The sequence below is a fragment of the Hibiscus syriacus genome, unplaced genomic scaffold (genome assembly GCF_006381635.1).
Source record: "Hibiscus syriacus cultivar Baekdansim isolate YM2019G1 unplaced genomic scaffold, ASM638163v2 tig00110745_pilon, whole genome shotgun sequence".
Taxonomy (NCBI): domain Eukaryota; kingdom Viridiplantae; phylum Streptophyta; class Magnoliopsida; order Malvales; family Malvaceae; genus Hibiscus; species Hibiscus syriacus.
Window position 1 is genome coordinate 1963190 of NW_024062847.1, and position 19911 is coordinate 1983100.

At 31.0% G+C, this 19911-nt stretch overlaps 1 protein-coding gene across 1 annotated transcript; it reads left to right on the top strand.

Annotated features, from left to right (window-relative positions):
- LOC120139419 lies at window positions 1–5007 on the top strand. The gene is made up of 4 exons (XM_039154641.1): window positions 1–201; window positions 3954–4301; window positions 4421–4621; window positions 4753–5007. The coding sequence occupies exons 1-4, from the start codon at window positions 1–3 to the stop codon at window positions 5005–5007; spliced, it is 1005 nt and encodes a 334-aa protein (XP_039010572.1).
- The last annotated feature ends 14904 nt before the right edge of the window (window positions 5008–19911 follow it).

Sequence of the window (19911 nt, forward strand, 5' to 3'; positions counted from 1 at the left end):
ATGTGTGTTGGAGGTTCAATGTGTATCATATTTGTGGGAACTTCATCTACATCATCATCATCAGAGTCCATGTTGAACTGTGTGATTTTGGCTGAACGAATAGTCCAGTCTCAGCACCATCCACACCTGGCTCATGAAGAGGTTTTTTCTGGTGGAGATGAGAGTTCCTCCACGGTGTCAAAATTTAGGTCGAACAAGCTGGTAGTTACATGCCTTCCCCTTGAACTTGAAGGCATCTCGACATTGAGGTCGAAGAAGCTCACAGTTGAATGCCTCCCCCTGGAACTTGAAGGCATCGTATCAAATAAGTACTGCACAAATTGTTACGTTGAGGGCATCTCCATATTCAGGTCAAAGAAATTGGCAGATGAATGCCTTCCCCTTGAACTGGACACAATGTTGGCATACAGATTGTTTGTAGTGCCACCTCGGTACAGATCGCAAGAAGTTGCTGATGAATGTCTCCCCATTAAACTTGATGGGATGGCACCATGATGTGGATTTCCCATTAATGAGTTAAAATCATTACACATTACTTGAGTTGGGCTGTCAACTTAATCAGCTTGTTGAGCCAGCCTATAGTGGGAGCATAATGACATACCACGAACAACACACACTTCAACAAATTTTGTATACATCTGTGTATCGGCGTCTGAATATTGATTTTGAGAATCAACCATCATAGCAACATCGTCATCATTGGATAGTTTGAATGTTGTATAAGTTAACGGAAATACTACGGTTGGAAATTTGTACTTAAGTGAGGACAGTCTTCTAGTACTTCTAACATGAACCTTCCTTGAAATTTTCGTTATCATCTCCTCAAGAGTTATGTTTCTCTTGAAGGATATTCTGACATAATGGTTTGATGTGAAGACGACACTGGTTTCGTCTTCCTGAATTTCTCCATCATAGTAAACAATATCTGAAATACGCGTCATTCTGAGTGTTTAAAAGATTGAGAGTCTTATATATGCAAAAAACAATAGCTGAAATAGCCTAATTAAATAAATAGTATATGAATTAAAATATAAAATAATAAAAAATTAAAATTTTCATAATAATTTAAATAATATAACTTTATATTGTTACCGTATCGGCAAAAATGACTCGAGGTATGATCACACTTTCCAATTTTACAACTACACAAAATAATTAGTACACAAAATAGAAGAAATTGATAAAACAAAAATAAGCAAATAATTTTGATGCGATGATGTTTGCATAGAGGGGTTCTTATTATAGGGGAGATGGAGGGTTTAAATGACGAACTGCTCGGGTGGTACTAATAATGAAAGACGAATCATTATTCACACCTTACGTACGCGTGTCAGAAAACCCTGGAAGGTGCGGATAGTGATCTACGCCTGACTTGACGTGGCACCAGCACAAACCCCGCAAAGGCACGGATGACGATCTGCGCCTTGTCATAAAGGATGCTAGATCAGTAATATTAGGAGAAATGATGCTTGACATGTAATTATTACCTGTACGGGTGATATTTCGATAAACTCATCTTACATTTAAACTCATATTTAATAATGGGAATTTGGCACTTTACTTTTATATTTATAATTTTTTCCTTTAAATTTAAATCTATAACATTTTGATTATTTATATTATTGATTGTTATATTTTAATTATTAATCTATTAACTCAAGTTAGTTTGATGATGTAAAATGATAGTGAAAAGTGTTAACTTTTAATTTGAATATCAAACTTTAGAAAAAAATATTAATTTGATCTTAAATTTTAGATGAAATATCATTTTGACATCTAAAATTTAAATAAATTACAAAATTAACCATAAAATTCCACTAGAGTCTCCTATTACCGAACATCACTCACCACTATTGTCGTCGGTCGGCATTGGCATTGTCACCGAGTATTGGACCCCAAAACATTCAACTCACTTATGTTTTAATATTTTGAATATAAATCTGATATCTGTTTCATAAGGATAAATTTTGAACTCAACAATTCTAACCTATAACTCCTCAAATTCTTTAAAATTGACCATAATAATAAATTTATCATTAATATTCTTTTAAAAATAAGAATATTAAAAAAATTAAATTTATATCATAATAAAATTAAAAAAAATTGTTTATAATATTGTTATATTATAATTTTTTGTTCTTTATGATATTAATTATAATTTTTTAATATTTATAATTATAATATTATTTTATAAACTTTTAATCTTTAAACTATAATACTATTCATTATCTTATATATTTCTGTTATATATTTTGTTAGACACTTTCGATGACAAGTACTCAATGTTTTGATAGGAAAGTAAATTAAAAATTTCAGCTCCTAGAAATTCAGTCTAAACAACGATTGCGAATTATTTTATTTTATAATATTTATATTAAAAAATTCCTCACCGTTTTCAAAAATTAGCTTTAATTTTATATTAATTCATTTTAACATTATAAATATTATAAAAGCACAGTAAATTTAAACTCTAAATCGTGTCTATTGTATATTTTTCTTTACATCATTCCTTAAAATTTTCAATTGATCAATTCATCTTGTCTTGACACTTTTTTGATTGATCGATAGAGCAACAAAAATCCCAATAATAACTATTTCTTTGCGTACATAAAAAATATAAATATTATAAAATTATATAACATCTACATATATATATATATAATATTAAAATTTGTCTCAATTTTATTTATAAATATTTTTTTATAAAGGAGACTAATTTTATTTAAAATAGGAAAATCCAAATTACAATAAAGATTTATAATCACAATCATAAATTAAGCACATAATTAGGAAAATTTCCTATAATCAATGAAACAAAACTAGTAACTTAAGATCACATAAGAATCATACAAGGAAATATTAAATCTAACCAAGAAACTCGAACAAAGATAGATACAAACAAATCTGATCGCATCGGCAAACTAACCACAAAAGGATATCAAGCTATTGAAAGACCATCGACAAACCGCAAATCAGACTCAAGTTTTGTGAAAAGCTATCTACGAACGCAACTCGAGTATCCAAATCCAATCCGAGGGTCCAAAGCAAGGAAGATCACAAGATATCAGATAAGTGACATCTTGATCAGTCGTGATGATGTCAAATCAATCCTTAAAAAAAGATAAATAAAAACGGCCAAAGAACAAAAAAATGCCAAAAACATAAGAAAACATGGCATAAAGGCAGATGAAAACGTGCAATACATGCATATTTATTGAAAATAAAATAAAATAAAATAAAGATATAATATAAAAAAGAAAATAAAGAATACAGACAGTCGGCAACTAACATTAAAGTTGATGTCGTCATCGATTAACAAAGATGAAAAAAGAAGAAGAGATGAACGGTACACAAATGAGAGAAAACTAGGTTTTTAGGGAGTTTTAGTAGCTTAGATTTTTAGTTTCGTTTTTATAACTATTTATAAATATTAAAGATTATAAAAGGTTATGTTATAATTTTAATATTTTATAAATTATAAAATTATTTTATATAATTTTAATATTTAAACTAACAATATCATAAACACTTTTATATATTTTCATTATATATTTCGTTAGATACTTTTGGTGACCAGTACTTAATATTTTAATAGAAAGATAAATAAGTTTGAAATTTCAGCTCCTATGATTTGATCGTAGTAATCACAAAAATCAATCTCAATGCTTCACCGTTCACAACTGTCAAATAAATTATTTTATGATTGTGAATTAATTTACTTCATGATATATTTGGATAGAAGCTTCATCATCATTTCTAAAAACTAGTATTGATTTTATAATAATTCATTTTAATATTATAGATATAATAAAATTTTAATAAATAAAATTATAAATGATAAATTCATAAATTTTGTAGAATTATAATTATTTTATTTTATTTTTAATTAGTAACTTATCGACTTAGATAACGAATATTTTCTGGTTAGATTTGCCTTGGAGAATGACTATCAGAATGTTGTATCCGGAGGCCCTTGGATGATTTATGGGAGCTACCTGACAGTTCAACCCTGGTCTAGACAGTTCTCTACAGCCGAAGATCACCCTCAGATGATACTTGTTTGGGTAAGACTTCGCGGACTTCCTTATCGTTACTACGCAAAGAGTCTCTTTAGAGCTATTGCAGGTGCTTTGGGAAAGATAGTTAAGATCGACTATAACACGACTGAAGGCAAGAGGGGAAGTTTTGCGCGTCTTGCAATTGCTGTTGATTTGGGGAAACCATTAACTCCAGGATTAATGATAGATGGGAGCTATCAGGGGTCGAGTATGAAGGTTTGCCAACGATATGCTATACTTGTGGTAAATATGGCCATATTAAGGAAGCTTGTGTTTTGAATGCGTCGGATGGCAAGGAAGCTACGACCAATGCTATTGAAAATAGCAAAAACAATGTTAACACTTATGGGCCTTGGATGCAGGTTCCCCAGCGAAAGAGGAGGCAGCCTCTAAACACGAAAGCGGGACGCGTTGACGGTAACGGTACAGACAAACAAAAGAGTAGTGGGGCAGCCGTTTTGGTGCGTTGGCTGATCAAGAAAGTGAGCAGGCCGAACAAAGGGTTGAATCGAAGCAAATTGGTGGAGAATCGGGGAGCAAAATTAATGTTGACAGTGGAAAAGGTGCTATGTATTCTGGGGTTCAGGATGTAGGAACAAGTTCCACGAGCAGATCCGTCTCTAATTTGTTTAATCAAGTGCGATGTGAAGTGCCGCTCAGTAAGCCGTGACGTACAGAAGAACCGAAACAGCAGGTTGTTGCGGGTGGGGATGTCACAAGGAATGAGAATAGGAAGGAGGTTAGGACGGAATTTGTTGTGGTTAATAATTTAGAAAATTCAGTCCAGCTTCGTGCGATGGATACGAATGGAAAACACACAGTCATTAATATTGAGGATGAGATTCGGAGAAGAATTCTTACGGAAAATAACGGACGACCATCAAGGGGTATTAAGAATGGCTCAAGTTCAAAGAAAGGGGAGCAATTCATGGCAGCAGCGAGGGGCTGAACGAGGAAGGGGCTAAAGACGAAAATGAAAGAGTCTAGAGGTCCCCTAAGCCGTTGTTGGCTGATTGGATGGATGCAATGGGAAAGGAGCTCAATGTGAAGAATGTACATGCGGCTTCTAGTAGTGCCAATGCGAACCAAGGTCCTAGTGTGGAAATTCAGTGGAGACCGAATGCTGCTTTTGAGAATGTTTCTGGGATGGATGAATTCGCATAAGGTTGGTTTGAATTTCCCTTTATCTTCCTTCTCTATGGTTAAAATCATCTTTTGGAATACTCAAGTTGTGTTAGGCCTTCCTGTCAAACGATACTTCAATTGATTTTAAAACAATATCACCCGGATATTGTGGCGATTATGGAACAGCGTGTTGGTGGAATCCAAGCTGATAATTTCATCAAGAAGTAGGGTTTTGATGCATCCTTCCGGGTTGAGGCAAATGGTTTTTCCGGTGGTATTTGGATCTTATGGAAAAATGGGATTGAATTAGATTTTCTGGTGGCTTCTAATTAGTTTATTCATGGTTTCTGTATGGACAAAGGTACATCGAAGAATTTCTTTATTACTTTCGTTTATGCGAGTCTGGATAGTAGCAGACGCAATCGGGTTTGGGGTCAATTAAAAGCTTTGGAACCGAAAAATAATGAACCTTGGATCCTTGGAGGTTATTTCAACGCAATTAGTAATTCCAATGAGAGGCAGGGTGGATCTATTAGAAGATCCGAAGTTTGTACTAAATTTTGTAACTTTCTCTTTCTATCGGTGTAATATCCAAAATTTTGGTTACTGACCAAAATGTAAAATTTGAAAGTTTGGTGGACAAAGTAGGAAATTAGGAAAAGTTTAGGGACCTAAGTGGTAATTTTCTCAAAAATAATTTTTATTCCATAAATGGATAGTTTACTCTTGAGAGTGGGGTTTTATTGAAATCAAATTCCTGTGTGGAAATTATGTTAAAAACTAGAAAGTGTTAAAGTCCTGTAAAAATTCGGTAAATCGGATCGAATAGAAAATTTGAAGGATAATAAATTAAGCTTAGAAATATTATTTCCACTTATTAAAATAATGGGAAATAATATGAACCATTGGATTTGAGAAAATTATTTCCATGTTCAATTTGGACCGTTGGATGAAAAATGACAAGATTGAAATTTTGGAAAGATTGCATGGGCAAAGTTGTAAAGGGTGAAATATTTTGTCCATCTTTAACTTTGGAAGATGATAAGGGTTATGTGGCTTGGTATTATGGTAAATTTCAAGTTTCATTAATGGTAAAATGGACATTTCACATTAAATGAATTTTTAATTCATTTAAGCTTAAATTAAGGCCAAATTAACATGAAATGAAGTAAAAATTTCATGAAAATTTAGCCATTTTCAGATCCATTTCGTGCTCCCCATGAACAAGGTAAGAGAAATTTTATTTTTCATTTTTGAGCAATTTCCTTTGGATTTTGGATCATGCAGTGAAATAGAAAATTGTTCTATTTGAAAAACGCTATCATTTGGTACCATTATTGTTTGCTAATTTGATTTGTGTTCAAAGATCCCAAATTCTAGGGTTTATGGAATAGATGAAGGATTTTGATGTTATTGAGGTTGTAGAATCATTTCCAAGCAAGATCGAATATTAAAATCACTTGTACATGATTATATGAAAATACGAAGATTCGGCCTAACCCTAGTCTTGGGAAAAAGATGTGTTTTGATGAAATTAAGTTAGGGTTTTCATTGTAGAGATTTTATAAGGTTGAATCGACGTTGATTTCATTCTTGAATCGAATCAAAATTGAGTAAAATCATGAAAACCCTAATCTTGAACATACAAAGCATTTGGTAATGACTATAGAGGATGAGAAAAATTATGGAAAAATTATGTAGGTGCTGGAAATTATGTAGGCAGTATTCTACCAACCTTAGAAAAATTTGGGGACCATTCTATAAATTTATGAAAGTTGGGGACTGAATTGACAATTTTGAAAAAGTTGTGGATTGTTGTGTAATTGTTCAATGGTTGAGTGTTGAAATTGAAGTCAGGATGTGAAATTGGAAAGCTTGTAAAAGTTGAGGTTTAAATAAAAAATATGGAAAGGTTGGGAGCTTAAGTGAAAATGTTTTGTGAAGTTGGGATAAAAGGAACTTGAGTGGTCAATTATAAGTATTAAGGTCAACATTTTTGTTGTGGCATGGAAATTGTATCGAAAAAGCATAGGAAAATTTGTTAGGAATTTATTTTACAAAGTACGCCTATGTTAGTAAGATTCTAAAATTTGGTTTGAATTTGTATATGTTTGGTAATGATGTTCATTTAGAGATTGAGTGCTTGAAATCAATATCAAATATTATTAAAGCTAAGGAGAATCTTAAGGATGAAATGGGAAATTCTAAGGAAGGTTGCATGCTAAGGACACCATGTGAGTACAAATTTAATTTGTACTTATGTTTTTGAACAAACATTGGCTTGCGATGAGACAATGACAGATTTAATATTTTAAGGAGTGACTCCTAAAATGTTATGTGATTTGTGATGCATGCATATATGTGCATTTGGTGAGCTAATAGAATTAGTGAACAAGTTGAAAATGTAAATTGGTGAAATCTGCTTAGAATTTATGTTATCGACAGTAAGTTTAGAAAATCACTATAAATTCTAAAAATCTGATTAGAGAATGATTTTTATACCGTTGGATTAGTATATAAGACTAGTTATGTTTAGAACAAACGAAAACTAATTCCAAGTTGTATAAAAAAATTTATGAATTTTAATCGAGGATAGGTCAGAAAATGGGTAGTAGATTCTGCTCAAAATAGATTCTATCGGTCAACTTTGAAAATTCATCATAAATTGTACAAATTGAAATAGAAGGAATGACTTATATTATTAAATTTTTATTTGAGTCTAGTTTCTAGTGGTACGAATGGAATAATTTTTAAATGTGTATATTAATACATAATAATATTTCTTTAAAGGTAGTGCAAACTGTCAGAACATAAAATAATGACAATTTTTGGGATTTACCAAATTAAAAGCAAATGATCAAGTTAAAGCTTAGTGAGGCTTATATTTTGACTTGTATATAATGTCAAAATGAGTGCAATGCATGAATAACACTATACATGGATGTTTTATACATCATCAGGCAGGACTTGCGATGAGTCTACCTTATTCACATTGGTATGATATTTATGTCATTTATCATAAATTTGACATATTCTAAATATGTCAAAGGTTCAATATAAAATGCATTGATCACTGGTCGTTACATATGATGTTTATCATGAACATATATGATATTTATCATGAATGATATTTCAGGTATGAACTGCCCAATGTTAAATTATGATAATATACATTGCCATGGATGGATCAAATAAAATAGATTGTATGCCCAAGTAAGTTAATGAAGCACAGGGTGTAATTGGCATGTCATAGAGTCCGGCAGCTGCAAGTATATATTAGCACTAGTGTGTAAGGACATTTAGTGCAACACTATAGTGTGTAAGGGCACTAAGTGCATATGGTGGGCACGACCTTATGTGTATTATGGTAGGCACGACCATATGTGTATTAGCACTTCGGTGCATATTTGACTCGAATACCCAAGGTCTTCAAAGGTTTACATTTGGGGTATAGTTTATTAGTTAATAAATGGTAAACAGACAAATAAGCTTACGAGCTTGTGGAATGAATGACAAGTATATTGGTAAGAAACTTGATATTCGGTTATATCATGTTAATATATGGTAACATGGTTGGAAAAAGGTAAAGTGATCATATTGCATTGAATATGGTTATTCATTTAAATTTATGTGTTGCATTGATTTAAATATTCATATGATTGCCTCACTAAGTGTATACTTAGCGTGTGATGATTTTCACGCGTATGAAAAAGAGGAAAAGGAGTAAGGAGATGAGCATGGCATCAATCACCAAGGAAATATTTACAGGTAGCACTGATTACATCCTATTGTGTTCTAAAAGTTCTAGCAGACATGTTAATGAGAATGAAATGTCTACAGTTTCTTAATATATTCAGTATTAAATATAATTAAAAGTATGAATAAATATTATCATATTAAACTATGCTTAAAGAAAAAAATTAATTTTGGTTTTAAATCATACGTGTTAGATAATCTTATTTATTTTATGAAACAGAGCATAACTGTCTATCACTGCTTGAAACTAGTTTTGAATTGGTAACCAAAAATATTATATTATGATTTTTCTCTGAATAATTATTTTATAATAATTGTTCAAGTTATGAAATTGGTGATGTTTGAATAAAACCAAAATTTTACTTAGTTCAATTAAAGAAATGTTTTGAATTTCTGATGTGACATCTGTAACTCGTATTGATTCGTGTATATGGGTTATGGGTGTTATATTTATTGATATCAGAGCTATAGGTTTAGCCAATTCTAGGGTTGATCCGAGCTTTTTTTTGTGTCAAAAAGTATATACATGCCACTAGGATGTCATTGTTATTTATTTGGTGATTATAGGGTTCGATTGTTGCCACTCCTTACTAATGAAAGTGGATAAGTGTAGTGTATATATAAGATGTGTATAATCAAGGGTTTGAAGTTAGAAATCAAACATGATGTTTAAAATAATAATAGTAATAGTAATAGTAATAATAATAATAATAATAATAATAATAATAATAATAATAATAATAATAATAATAATAATAATAATAATAATAAGCTAATAATGATATTAATGTCGTTAGCCACAATTCTATTGTTTAGTCTAATAAGATGATATATTGGCACAATAGGAAGTGCCAATGTTGGATTAAGGAAAACCCTCGTTTATGCATAAGTATAGTATTGTTGAAAGAATGAAACATTCTGCTACAATTGATCCTAAGTGATAGGTGTGCAATTAACCTTTTTGGTCTGAGTGCGAGGGTGAATCGTATTTGTAGGCATTAATTGCATGGTAAGGATTCAACATGTTATTTATAATAGACTTGATAGAATTACCTTTAGAAGGTAATTTTTGGAATAGATTGATTACCCGTACCATGTTGCAATGAATTACCGCTTAGAGCGATTGAATTTTATAGAACTCCAAAAGTTTCAAGATATTTGTGGTAGGGAAAGAGAGTAAATTTGTTTTCTAATGTGATTTTAGTATCAACTGCTATAAATTTATTGCTACTAGGTTGTCAAACCTTCTTAGTAAAGGAGGTGGATACTTAAACTTTCTTAGTTAGGTTGGAAGATATTCCAACTGTTCGAGGGTATCCAAATGTGTATTTGCAAAAGTTACCTGGATTACCTCTAGATTGAGATGTAGAAAGTAAAATAGAGATGCTTCTCGGTATTGCGTTTATTTCTATAGCCCGTATCGAATGGCTTCGACTGAGCTTAGAGAATTAAAGGCATAGTTAGTAGAATTGTTAAGACATGGGATTTACAAGACTACGCTTTCCATATGAGATGCACCATTGTTATTGTGAAAAGGAAAGACGAATCTATGCAATTATGCATGGATTATCATTCGTTAAATAAGTTAACATATAAGAACAAGTATCCTCTTCCGAGGATTGATAATCTTTTCATCAGTTAGAAAGATGCATCAGTGTCTCCCAAGTCGGATCTCCTATTGGGATATTATTAGTTAAAGATGAGGAAGAAAATCTTCGTAAGACAGTTTTCAGAATTCAATATGAATACTGCGAGTTTGCGATAATGTCGTTTGGTTTAACGAATGTTCATGCAACACTTATGGATTGGATAAAATGAGTATTTTACTTATACTTGGATTAATTTGTGGTAGTGTTCATTCATATTATTGTGATATGTTGTAAGACTAAGGAAAAACATGATGTTTGTTTTTGTATAGCTCTTCCAACTATTCGGGAGAAAAATTTCATGCTAAGTTGACCAAGTGTAAATGTTGGTTGTCTAAGGTTGTATTCCTTGGCCATGTGGACTTAACAAAGGGGATAAGAATAAATATCAAGGAAGGACGAGATATAGTCGAATGATCAATTCCAAAGAATGTTTTGGAATTTCAAAATTTCTTGGGATTTGTTGGTTACTATCGAAGGTTCATAAAGAACTTTTCGATGATTATATTCCCTCTAACCAAGTTATTAAGGAAAGACATGTTATTCATTTGGATTGTTAAGTGCCAAGAAAAATTTGAGATGTTAAAAAGAATACTGACATAATCTCCATGGTCATTATAATTAGAATCTGGAAAAGATTATGTGAATTATAATAATATGTCTCATAATGGTTTGGGATGCGTGTTCGTACAAGAGAAAAAGTTTTGGTTTATACTTCAAAGCAACTAGAGAATCATGAAAGAAATTATCGTACTCACGATCTCAATTGGCAATAGTTGTGTTTACTTTGCTGATATAACACCACTATCTACATGGTGAGTGACGTTATATCTATACGGATCTCAAAACTCAAAAGTATGTGGTGATTAGAAGGAGTCAAAAAGAAAGAAAATTGATTGAATTCCTTAAAGAATGATGAAGTGCTTATTAATTGTAAATAGGAAAAAGCTAATGTGGTGGTTGACACGATAAAGCCGAAAGAAATTTATATTCTGAGAGTTTTGAATACGTGATTGTCTTTAAAGAAAGATTGTGTTTTGATTGTAGAATTAAATTTAAAGCCTATGTAGCTAGATCGAATAAAGAATCATCAAAGAAAATATGAAAATTGTCATGCTTATCAAAGATAAAACAATAATAAAAAGGTGAAACTAAAGACTTTAATGTTAAGTATGATGAATGTTTATATTATCGAGGAAAGAGTTTATAAATATGTATGAAAAGAGTTATCAACGAGCTTGTTCTAAATGGCTGACATGCTAGTGAGTTAAAGTAAAGCATAAAGTTCCTTCTGAATTAGTGTAACCAAATTTTATCCTTTAGTGGGAATAGGAATGAGTTACAATGGACCTTGTAATGGGAAAAGATCATTTAAGATAATCTCAAGATAATTACTTATCGACAAAAGTCTTGCACAGACTTGAAAAGAAAAGAGATTGAATACCAGGAAGGTGATAAAGAAGTCTTAAATTATCACATTGGAAAAAAGTATTACAGTTTGGACGCAAAGGGAAGTTGAGTTCGAGATTTATTGGACCTTATAAGATTATAAAAAAAAGAAAGTTGGATCAGTGACTTATCAGCTAGAATTGTCTCCGAAAATGGACAAGATCCATAATGTTTTTTATGTGTCGATGCTTAGGAAGTATCAATCAGATCCTTCCCATATTATCACCCTATAGAAAATAGAGATTCGACCAGATTTGACTTATTAAAAAAGAAACTAACATATTATAGTTCGACAGAGAAATCAAAGGTTGAAAAAAGCCAATCGAAAGGAAAAAAAGAATAGAATACGAAAAAGCAATATCATTATCTATTTACATCAGCTACGTATTGAAAATTTGAGGACGCATTTTCTTAAGGGGGAAGAATTGTAATACCCCAAAATTTTGATTAGTGACTAAAATATAAACTTTAAAAGTTTGGTGGCTAAAGTAGAAAATAAAAAAAAAAGTTTAGGGACCTAAGTGGTAATTTCCCAAAAAAATAATTTTTATTCCATAAATGAATAGTTTACTCTTGAGAGTGGGTTTTATTGAAATCATAATTTGGATATTAAAAACTAGAAAGTGTTAAAATCTAGTAAAAATTCGGTAAATCAGATCGAATAGAAATTTTGAGAAAATTTGAAGGATGATAAATTAAGCTTAGAAATATTATTTCCACGTATTAAAATAATGAAAAATAATATGGACCATTGGATTTGAGAAATTTATTTCCATGTTCATTTTGGACAGTTGGATGAAAAATGGCAAGATTGAAATTTTGGAAAGATTGCATGGGCAAAGTTGTAAAGGGTGAAATATTTTGTCCATCTTTAACTTTGGAAGATGATAAGGGTTATGTGATATTATGGTAAATATCAAGTTTCATTAATGGTAAAATGGACATTTCACATTAAATAAATTTTTAATCCATTTAAGCTTAAATTAAGGCCAAATTAACATGAAATGAAGTAAACATTTCATGAAAACTTACCCATTTTCAGATCCATTTCGTGCCCCCATGAACAAGGTAAGAGAAATTTTATTTTTCATTTTTGAGCAATTTCCTTTGGATTTTGGATCATGCAGTGAAATAGAAAATTGTTATATTTGAAAAACGCTATCATTTGGTACCATTATTGTTTGCTAATTTGATTTGTGTTCAAAGATCCCATATTCTAGGGTTTATGTTCACATTAAGGTTTATGGAATAGATGAAGGATTTTGCTGTTATTGAGTTGTAGAATCATTTCTAAGCATGATTAATGATTAAAATCACTTGTACATGATCATATGACATATGAAGTTCCGACCTAACCCTAATCTTGGAAAAAAGTTGTGTTTTGATGAAATTAAGTTAGGGTTTTGATTATAGATATTTATAAGGTTGAATCGAAGTTAATTTCATGCTTGAATCGAATCAAAATCGAGTAACATAAGAAAACCCTAATCTTGAATATACAAAACATTCGACCTTGACTATAAAGGATGAGAAAAATTATGTAGGTGCTGGAAATTATGTAGGAAGTATTCTACTAGCCTTAGAAAATTTTGGAGACCATTATGTATTTAATGAAAGCTGAGGGACCAAATCAACATTTTGGAAAAGTTGTGGATTATTGTGTAATTGGTCAATAGTTGATGTACTATGCTGGAAATTAATGATTGAGCGTTAAAATTGAAGTTAGGATGTGAAATTGGATTCTTTTGGAAAGCTTATAAAAGGTGAGGTTTAAATAAAAAATATGAAAAGGTTGGGAGCTTAAGTGAAAATATTATGTGAAGTTAGGATAAAAGGAACTTGAGTGGTCAATTATAAGTATTAAGGTCAACATTTATGTTGTGACATGAAAATTGTATTGAATAAGCATCGAAAAATTTGTTAGGAATTTATTTTCCAAACTATGCTTATGTTAGTAAGATTCTAACATTTGGTTTGAATTAGTATATATTTGGTAATGATGTTCATTTAGAGATTGAGTGCTTGAAATCAATATCAAATATTATTAATGTAACACCCATAACCCGTATACGCGAATCAATACGAGTTACAAATGTCACATCAGAAATTCAGAACATTTCTTTTATTGAACTGAGTAAAATTTTGTTTCATTCAAATATCTCATGTTTCATAACTTGAACAATTATTATAAAATAATATTCAGAGAAAAATCATAATATTTATTCATACTATTAATTATATTTAATACTAACTATTTTAAGAAATTTCAGACATTTCATTCTCGCATACATGCCAGCTAAGACTTTTAGAAAACAGTAGGATGTCATCATTGTTACCTGTAAATATTTCCTTGGTGATTGATGCCGAGCTCAGCTCCTTACTCATTTTTCTTCCCTTTTTCCTACGCGTGAAAATCATCACACGCTAAGTATACTCTTAGTGAGGCAATCATATGAATATTTAAAGCAATGCAACAAATAAATTTAAATGAATAACCATATTCAATGCAATGATCACTTTACCTGTATTCCAACCATGTTACCATATATTAACATGATATAACTGGATATCGAGTTTCTTCCCAATATACTTGCCATTTATCCTATAAGATCGTAAGCTTATTTGCATGTTTATCATTTATTAACCAATAAACCATAGCCCAAAGTATAAATTATGAGGACCCCGATATAGGAGTCAAATATTGCACCGTAATGCTAAGGTCGAACCTTGCTCACCTAATAATGCATCGTAGTACTGAGGTCGGGTTTTACCCACCTTATACATCATAGTGTTTTGTACCATGTCTTTGCTAGAACTCTGAGGCCTGCACTATGTGCCTTCTCTAGACACTCTAGTGCTACCTAATATGCAGCTGCTAGACTCTATGGCATGCATTAATACCACTAACCCTCAATAACATACTTTGGCATATAGTCTATTTTTTTCCATCCATGGCAAAGTATATTATCATAATTTAACATTGGGAAGTTCATACCCTAACTATCATTCATGATAAATAACATATATGTTCATGATAACATCATATGTAACGATCAGTGATCAATACATTTTATATTCAACCTTTGACATGTTTAGAATATGTCAAATATATGATAAATGACATAAATATCATATCAATATAAACAAGGTAGACTTATCGCAAGTCCTACCCAAGGATTATAAAACATCCATGTATAATGTTATGTATGCATTGCACTCATTTTGAAATTATATGCAAGTCAAAATATAATCCTCACTAAGCTTTAACTTGATCATTTGCTACTAATTTGATTAAACCCAAAAATTTGTCATAATATCATATTTTGGCAGTCTGCACTACCTTTAAATAAATATTATTCTGTATTAATCTAAACCCTTAAAAATTATTCCATTTATACCATTAAAAACTAGACTCAAATAAGAGTCTATCCATATAAAGCACTCATTCTAGTTCAATTTTCAAAGTTGACCGACAAAATCTGTTATGAGCAGAATCTGCTGCCCCATTTTGTTTGACCTATCCTCAGTTAAAATTCATATTTTTTTGTATACACCTCAAAATCAATTTATGTTTATTCTAAAAAAACTACACTGGTATACTACTCCAATGATATAAAAATCATTCTCTAATCATTTTTTAGAATTTATGGTGATTTTCTAAACTTACTATCCATAACATAAATTCTAAGCAAGTTTCACCAATTTACATTTTCAACTTGTTCACTAATTCTTTTAGCTCACGAAATGCACATATATGCATGCACCACTAATCACATAACATTTTTAGGAGTCACTCATTACCATAGTAACTCCGTCACTGGCTCATCGCAAGACAATGTTTGTTCAATAACACAAGTACAAATTAAATTTGTACTCACCTGGTGTCCTTAGCTTTCAACATTCCTTGGAATTTCCCATTTCATCCTTAAGCTTCTCCTTAGATTTAATAATATTTGATCTTTTTTTCAAGCACTCAATCTCTAAATAAACATCGTTCCTAAACATATAAAAATTCAAACCAAATGTTAGAATCTAACTAATATAGGTGGAAAATAAATTCCTAACAAATTTTCCGATGCTTATTCGATAAAATTTCTATGTCACAACATAAATGTTGACCTTAATACTTCTAATTGACCACTCAAGTTCCATTTTATCCCAACTTCACAAAATATTTTCACTTAAGCTCCTAACCTTTCTATATTTGTGATTTAAACCTAAACTTTTACAAGCTTTCCAAAATAATCAAATTTCACATCCTAAATTCAATTTCAACACTCAAACATTAATTTCTAGCATATCACACCAACTATTAAACAATTACACAACAATCTAAAACTTTTCCAAAATTGTTGATTTGGTTCCCTAACATTTTAAAATTATAGAATGGTCCCCAAATTTTTCTAAGGCTTTTAGAATACTTCCTACAACGCTTCCAGCCCTTACAAAAAAAATTTCAGAATTTTTCTCGTTCTTTGAGACCAAGGCCAAATGGTTCAAAGTTCCAAAACTAGGTTTTTCATGATTTTGCTCAATTTTGATTTGATTCAAGCATGAAATCAACTTCCATCCAACCTTACATCATCTATACAATCAAATCCCTAATCAAATTTCATCAAAACACAAAGTTTCCCCAACTTATAATTTGGTCGAATATCAAAGAAACATTTCTAGGAAGATTAAACATGTTTTAATCATCAAACAAGCTTGAAAATAAATCTACAACCTCAAAAACATCAAGATTCATCAACAATTCCATAAACCCTAATATGAACATAAACCCTAAAATTTAGGATCTTTGAAATCAAGCAAGATTAGAAAGCATAAATGGTACCAAAAGATATCGTTTCTCGCATAGAACAATTTTCTATTTCACTACAAAACATGAAATCCAAAGGAAATTGCTCAAAAATTGAAAACAAAATTTTTTCTTACCTTTGGAGGGATTCACAGCTTGGAGAAGAAATATGAACACAATAACATTAAATTTTAGGTTAATTTCATGTTAATTTACCTTTAATTTAAACCTGAATGAATATTTTATTCATTTAATTGAGAAACAAATCAATTTATCCCTTAATGAAACTTCATATTTACCATAAAACCAAGACACCTCAACCTTATCATCTTCCAATAGTCAAAGATGAACAAAATATTTCCCAATTTACCATTTTGCCCTTATAATTTCCCAAAAAAAATACAATCTTGCCACTTTAATCTAATGGTCCAAAATTAACATAGAATTAAATCCTCAAATCCAATGCTCCATATTATTTTCTATCATTTTAAAATGTGGAAGTAATATTTCTAATATTAATTTATCATCCTCAAATTTTCCTAAAATTTCTATTCAATATGATTTACTGAATTTTTACCAGACTTTATCACTTTATAGCTTTTAATACCAAATCCGTACGAAAAATCTAATTCCCACATAAAATCATTTTTTGGGGTAAACTATTCATTTACAAGGCAGGATTACATAATTTTTTAAAATTACACTTTAGTCCCTGAATTTTTCCAAAGTTTATATTTAGCCACTTAACTTAAAAGTTTACATTTTGGTCACTAACCAAATCCATTTATGTAATAAATATTCTTTTTGAGAAAATTTCCACTTAGGTCCTTAAACTTTCCCAATTTTCTACTTTAGACATCAAACTTTCAAAATTTACATTTTGGTCACTAACCAAAATTTTGGGGGTATTACAATTCTTCCCCTTAAGAAAACTCGTCCTCGAATTTTCAATACGTGCCTGATGTAAATAGACAAGGATGTTTCTTTTTCACGCTTTGATTTCTTTGAAGAACTTTAATAAACACTGAGTTTTTTTCATAAGTCAAATCTGTCCAAATCTCTATTTCCTCCGGGGTGATAATATGCGAAAAATCTTATTGATACCTCCTGAGCATCGACACATGAAAAACATTATGGATCTTGTCCATTTTAGGAGGCAATTCTAGTCTATAAGTCACTGATTTACCTTTTCTTTATAATCTTATAAGGTCCAATAATTCTCAGACTCAACTTCCCTTTGCTTCTGAACTGCAATACTTTTTTTCCAAGGTGATAATTTAAGAAATACTTATTTATCATCTTCATGGTATTCAATCTCTTTTCTTTTCAATTCTGCGTAAGACTTTTGTCGATCAGTAACTATCTTGAGATTATCTTAAATGAACTTTTCCCATTACAAGGTCCATTGTAACTCATTCTTATTCCCACTAAGTGATAGAAACCGATCACAATAATTTAGAAGGCACTTGATACATTATTGTAACTCACTGACATGCCAACCATTTAGAAACAAGCTCGATGATAACTCTCTTCATACCTTCTTTTAAACTCTTTCCTCGATAATATAAACATTCATCAGACTTAAATCTTTAGTTTCTCATTTTCCTGTTTGTTCTATTTTTGACAAGCACGAAATTTTTTATCTTTTGTCTTAAGATCCTTTATTCAATCCAGCAACATAGGCTTTAAATTTAATTCTACAATCAAAACACCATCTTTTTTTAAAGACAATCATGCATTCAAAACTCTCATAACAGAAATGTGTTTCGTCTTTATCGTATCAGCCACCACACTAACCTTTCTTGTTTGCAATTGATAAGCATGCCATCATTCTTTAAGGAATTCAATCAATTTCCTTTCTTTTCACTCCTTTAAGTCACACATACTTTTGACTTTTGAGATCTGTATAGATATAGCGTCACTCACCATGAAGATAGTGATGTTATATCAACAAAATAAACAAATTGTTGCCAACTCGAGATCATGAGTCAAATAACTTCTTTCATGATTCTCTAGTTGCTCTGAAGTATAAACCAAATTTTTTTCTCTTGTACGAACACGCATCCCAGACCATTATGAGACGCATTACTATAATTCACATAATATTTTCCAGATTCTAATTGTAATGACCTTGGAGCTTATGTCGATATTATTTTTAACATCTCAAAGTTTTCTTGGCACTTAACAGTCCAAATAAATAACATGTCTTTCCTCAATAACATGGTCAGAGAGAATATAATCATCGAAAAGTTCTTTATGAACCTTCGATAATAACCAACAAATCCCAAGAAACTTTGAAATTTGAAACCATTCTTTCGAATTCATCATTCGATTGTATCTCGTGCTTCATTGATATATATATTCTTATCCCCATAGCTGAGTCCACATGGCCAAGGAATACAACCTCAGACAACCAACATTTACTCTTGGTCAACTTAGCATGTAATATTTCTCCCGAATAATTGGAAGAGCTATACAAAAACATACATCATGTTCTCCCCTGGTCTTACAACATATCACAATTACATTGATGAACACTACCACCAATTAATCCAAGTATAACTGAAATACTTGGTTTATCCAATCCATAAGTATCACAGAAATATTTGTTAAACCAAATGACAGTATTGCAAACTCGTAATGTTCATATTGAATTCTGAAAATTGTCTTAGGAAGATCTTCTTTCTCATCTTTAACTAATAATATCCTGATAGGAGATTCGACTTGGGAGACACTAATGCATCTTTTTAACTGATCAAATGATTACCAATCCTTGGAAGATAATACTTGTTCTTCTTTGTTACCTTATTTAAGACTCGTCTTTGTTTTTCATAATAACACTAGTGCATCCCAGATAACACGTTTAGTCTTGTAAATTCCCGTTCTTGACAATTCTACTAACCATGCCTTTAATTTTCCGAGATCAGTCGGAGCCATTCGATAAGGCTATCAAATAAATACAATACCTGATAACATCTCTATTTTAATTTCTACATCTCAATCTAGAGGTAATCCAAGTAACTTCTGTAGCTACACAATTGGATACCCTCGAACAGTTGGAATATCTTCCAACTTAACT

Bases quoted from the DNA above. Each gene is read 5' to 3' on its own strand.
- LOC120139419 (XM_039154641.1), top strand. From the start codon at position 1: ATGTGTGTTGGAGGTTCAATGTGTATCATATTTGTGGGAACTTCATCT. The intron at 202-3,953 runs GTAGTTACATGC...AATGACTATCAG, and splicing joins AATTTAGGTCGAACAAGCTG to AATGTTGTATCCGGAGGCCC. The intron at 4,302-4,420 runs GTAAATATGGCC...CCTTGGATGCAG, and splicing joins AACGATATGCTATACTTGTG to GTTCCCCAGCGAAAGAGGAG.